This window comes from Alosa pseudoharengus, unplaced genomic scaffold (assembly GCF_046254945.1).
Source record: "Alosa pseudoharengus isolate Yale_2024_CS ecotype anadromous, Long Island Sound unplaced genomic scaffold, YU_APseudo_1.1 YU_APseudo_1.1_scf_16, whole genome shotgun sequence".
Taxonomy (NCBI): Eukaryota; Metazoa; Chordata; class Actinopteri; order Clupeiformes; family Clupeidae; genus Alosa; species Alosa pseudoharengus.
This window is the reverse complement of record NW_027468630.1, coordinates 6,393,475-6,398,474: the sequence shown is the minus strand read 5'-3', so window position 1 is coordinate 6,398,474 and position 5,000 is coordinate 6,393,475. Positions and strand designations below refer to the sequence as shown.

Sequence of the window (5,000 nt, the reverse complement as noted above, 5' to 3'; positions counted from 1 at the left end):
ATGTGTGTATCTGCAGTCCCGATGATCTCTGAATCTCGGCTCCTGAATGTTCTGCCCTCCTGTCTCTACTCCCCCACTTACGTTCTCAAGGACTTCCCCATCGCCCGCTACCAGGGCCTCCAGTTTGTGAGTTGCACCTCATCTGTGGGTGTGTGTGGGTGTGTGTGCGTGTGTGTGTGTGTGTGTTGTCGGTACGTGTGCATGTCCACATTTCAATGCAATAGAAACCACGATAAATCCATTTACTTTATCTTTGGTGGGAGAATCCTGTCCTTTACTGATTATGTTGCACCCTCTTGTGGACATTTTTTGTTATAGCAGCTTTCATAGTGGCTTTGCTAAGTAAACTGTTGCATTAATAGTGGCTTTGCTAAGTATCTATTATTTGACTAGATTTATTGCTGAGTCATAAACTATTGTGCCTTCGTTGCATCAAAGCAAGCACCGTAGCGTCATGTTTCTCTCTCAGAAAAACATTGTGTTGAAAATATCCACGGTGATGTATTTTCCTTAGGTGTACTTGTCATTTGTTTACCCCAATGACTTCACCCGGCTCAGCCACATGGAGAAAAACAACAAGTGCTTCTACAAGGAGTCTCCCATGTACCTGGAGAAGTGAGCGAACACATCTGTAAATGAATACATTCCATCTGAATCTTGGGAACCTTTAAGCATATTTAGATGTGTGTCTTTGTGATGGTGGTGGTGGTTGTGTGTGTGTGTGTGTGTGTGTGTGTGTGTGTGTGTGCATTTTCGATTAGGTATGGATTCTACAAATATATGAAAATGGACGAAGAAGAGGATGACACTCCTTTCTTTTTTCCAAACCCTGACGGTAAGTGAAAATCTAAGTGTGCGCCTGAGCATAGGTGGTTAAACTGAACAGATAAAATAACACTTGAGGTGCCAGTCGCTGATTTAGATACTGTGACCTTTGACTATCACTGTCTGTTTTGTTTATTATAAATGATCGGTACTTGTATCCCGGTTACCAACAATAAAGTTCTACTGGCACAGTCTCGAGCGTTTATAAAGTTACTTTACATGTTATCAGCTAGGCTATACAGTTAACAGTCGTTAGCCTAATCGTAGTGATAATTTATTTACCTGTGAAAATGGAACCACTTTGGGTTATAGCGGCCTTAGCACTCCTTCACTACAATGCTGTGCTGCAGATCTGGCTTATCCACCTTACAGTATAATTATATAATTATGTAATATTATACCACTATAAATAGTAATTAGCAGATGGTCTACTGATAAACTACTGGTTGATCTTAGCTTTTCTCAGGTGACACACATTCAATTCTCCTTTTGGCTTCCTGCACAGACTTCCTGGATGAGGAGGAAGGGGCAGACCCAGAGGAGGAGAGGCTGGTCTCTGACAAAAAGCCAATCAGGAGGGAGAAGAATCCGAGGGTGGCCAATCACACTGTCAGAATATCTCCAACGCCCACCCCCACAAGTGAGGATAGAGAGGGAGAGGGAGCACAGGGGAAAGCAAGCCCTGAGGGGGGAGCGAGTGAGAGAGAGGAGGGCAAAGAGGAGAAGAGAGAGGAGGGCAAAGAGGAGAAGAGAGAGAAGAGAGAGGAGGGCAAAGAGGAGAAGAGAGAGGGGAAACAGAACGGTGATGGAGGAGGGGACATTCAGGTCAGCAGATCTGGAGGACGTAACTTATCATGGGTGCGCATGGGGAGCGTCAATGTGGACCCCAAAAAAGCGCTGTCTCGGACACACACTCAGACTCAAACACACGCGCTCCACAACTCTCTGCGTCTGCTCCCTCAGAACAGCTCCCTGTACACGCTTGTGAAACGTCTCCTTGGTAACGTGCCCTGGAATCCTGCTCCTGCTGGACACTCTCCGGTCAGTTCACACACCCAGCGTGGAGAAGGGGCGGGTAGCGTTCACAGCGCCCGGCCACAGACCCCTGAAAGCGGGGAGAGGTCGGTGGAAGTCATGCCTGGGATCTTTGTGTACCGCACTGGAAACTCTGCTCCACTGGTCCACTCCCGACATGCACCCCCGGGCTCAGTCGGCCTGTCACACCCAAATGCACCTGTAAACTCACACACACTCTCTCACAGTAACACACAACCAACCACAACCACTAGACCCCAGCCAGACGACCCCTCAGACCAGCCCGAGGACCGTCCAGCATCCAGTTGGAGCTTCAGGTACTTCAGACAGCAGACTTATGTGCAGCAATACTAGGGGCGGGTATGTGTGGAAGGTCACTGAATTGTGTGTACACTTAACTTTTTTTCTTTTGTTAATGCAAATATAATGTAATGTAGTCCTCATTTATGCAAGGAAAACATTGTCTAACGACCTTAAAATGTCCTCGTCATTTTATCTGATTCATCTCAAGTCTGCAGGGTATTTATGGGTATGCTCTCTTGTGTGTTCTTTGTGTTTATTATACGGCTCTTCACAATGCAAGTAGAATGCTCCATTGACTTGAATGGGATTTCCGAAAGTTCTAGCGGTCATTATTTCTTGGGAAAGGACCTCTGAAAACAAGAATGACCGATGTCAATGGCAACGGAGTTTGCGATTGGAACCTCATTCAAAAGTGAAAGCAGACGGTTGATCAGCTGTGTTCTAAAGAATGTTTGATTCAAGTTCAGCGTGTGTTGCGAACTATTTGTTTCTCAGCAAAAGCCACGACGAAACGGTAACAAATAAGTGTAAAGAGACATATCATGGAGTTTATTTTTTCGTTTTGGCAAGTAGCCGTATAATAAGCGGGATAATGTATAGAACGCCGGTCATTATGGGAAAATAAGCCCCTTCAGGGCGAAACAAGACCCCTCCGCTGGCGCATCGGGGTCCGGTTCGCCCTGTCGGGACTTATTTTCCCCATAATGACCGGCGTTCTATACATTATCCCTTACGTATGAGTGAGTGTGTGTGCACATATTGGATTCTAACAAGCACACAAAATACTAGCTCTCTGCATCTGTCTTATGTGGTTGTGATTGAGTACAGTGTGCGTGTGCAAATGTTGCATTCATGATTACTTTGTGCATCCACCCTTACCAGCTCCATAAACCACCCCGGCAGCAGCTCCCCTTCCTCTGCTCCCCCAGAAAGCAGACCCACGCCTGGGCTAAACTCGTCCGAGAACAGCCTCCAGACCATGGAGGACAACCAGTCCACCAGAGTCTCCAGGGCCTCGGGGCCCAGCGTGTCCCAGCCAGTGGCCTCCGACACGGGCTCCCAGGACTCCCAGGACTCCCAGGGCGGCGGCACGTCGGAGTACAGCTACGAGGAGCAGGAGGACCTGAAGCCGGACTGGGAGGAGACGGAGATCAACTGGCAGCGGACGTTCAGCGCCAACACAGTGGACTTTGAGACGCTGCGCTCGGACTGGAATGACCTGAGGTGCAACGTGTCTGGGAACCTGCAGCTGGCGGAGAGCGAGGCGCTCGACCTCGTCGCACAGTACATGGAGAGACTCAACAAGCACAACGGAGGGTGAGAGGGATGTGTGCACTTGTGTAGGCTTGTGAGTGTGTGTGTGTGTGTGTGTGAGTTTGTGTGTGTGAGTGTGTGTGTGTGTGTATTTGTGTGTGTGTGTTTTTCTCTATATTCTATATCTATATCTTCTATATCTTTCTCATCTCTCCCCACTCTTTATCTCTATATTCTATATCTATATCTTTCTCATCTCTCTCCACTCTTTATCTCTATACTATATTCTATATCTATATCTTTCTCATCTCTCCCCACTCAATTTTCTCTATATTCTATATCTATATCTTTCTCATCTCTCCCCACTCTTTATCTCTATATTCTATATCTATATCTTTCTCATCTCTCCCCACTCATTTTGTCTATATTCTATATCTATATCTTTCTCATCTCTCCCCACTCTTTATCTCTATACTATATTATATATCTATATCTTTCTCATCTCTCCCCACTCTTTATCTCTATATTATATCTTTCTCATCTCTCCCCACTCTTTATCTCTATATTCTATATCTATATCTTTCTCATCTCTCCCCACTCTTTATCTCTATATTCTATATCTATATCTTTCTCATCTCTCCCCACTCTTTATCTCTATATTCTATATCTATATCTTTCTCATCTCTCCCCACTCTTTATCTCTATATTCTATATCTATATCTTTCTCATCTCTCCCCACTCTTTATCTCTATATTCTATATCTATATCTTTCTCATCTCTCCCCACTCTTTATCTCTATATTCTATATCTATATCTTTCTCATCTCTCCCCACTCTTTATCTCTATATTCTATATCTATATCTTTCTCATCTCTCCCCACTCTTTTTATCTATCTATAATTTTCTCATCTCTCCCCACTCTTTTTCTCTCTTGCAGCATCTATACTCTTCGGCGCATCGTTAACGTGGAGAAGCGCCGCGACTCGGCCCGGGGGAACCGTTTCCTGCTGGAGCTGGTGTTGCTGGAGGGGGGCAAAAGGGAGGTGCGCGTCTCTGAGTACGTTTACCTGCTTCTCCGCCGCAGCCGCCTGGACGACAGCTTGGAGACGCGGGAGGGTGGTGCTGGTGCCCCGTCGTCCCCGCCCACGTCCTCTGCCCTTCCTCCCCACCCTGCGTCCCCCAGGTCTCCAGTGCCCAGCCGCAGCAGTGTCCAGGAGCGTGCCACCCTAGCATGGGGCACAAGCTATGCCAAGCCCTTGCTCTGCCAGCCCAGTGTGCTCCACTGGAGGCGCGACGTCATGGTGCACTTTGTGGTGCCAGGTAGGTGGGTATGAATTACAGGGACATGGATATTCAAAGTAGGAATCAGATTAAATATGGCCTTTTGCACATATTTGTTTGTATGACAAATTTCATTCATCAAGCAAAGCATTATCTTATCAGCTGATGCTCAGCTGACTCAACAGTACCAATTTTGCCATTCTTCAGTCATTCCACTTCGCCTGTTGAGCTTACCAATCTGCAAAAGAAATTGTTGTACACTTCCCGATACTCTAACACAGGGGTTCCCAAAGTGGGGGTCGG

The 5,000-nt window shown here is 46.5% G+C and overlaps 1 protein-coding gene across 1 annotated transcript in view; it reads left to right on the top strand.

The window, feature by feature from the left end:
- LOC143126073 (N-acetyl-beta-glucosaminyl-glycoprotein 4-beta-N-acetylgalactosaminyltransferase 1-like) overlaps positions 1-5,000 on the top strand; it is a 57,949-nt gene that overhangs the window by 48,668 nt on the left and 4,281 nt on the right. Inside the window, exons 10-16 of the mRNA XM_076287992.1 lie at positions 17-126; positions 515-615; positions 762-835; positions 1,331-1,434; positions 1,789-2,177; positions 3,046-3,480; positions 4,354-4,736. Of these exons, the coding sequence (XP_076144107.1) occupies positions 17-126; positions 515-615; positions 762-835; positions 1,331-1,434; positions 1,789-2,177; positions 3,046-3,480; positions 4,354-4,736 (1,596 nt within the window). The remainder of the gene's footprint in view (positions 1-16; positions 127-514; positions 616-761; positions 836-1,330; positions 1,435-1,788; positions 2,178-3,045; positions 3,481-4,353; positions 4,737-5,000) is intronic.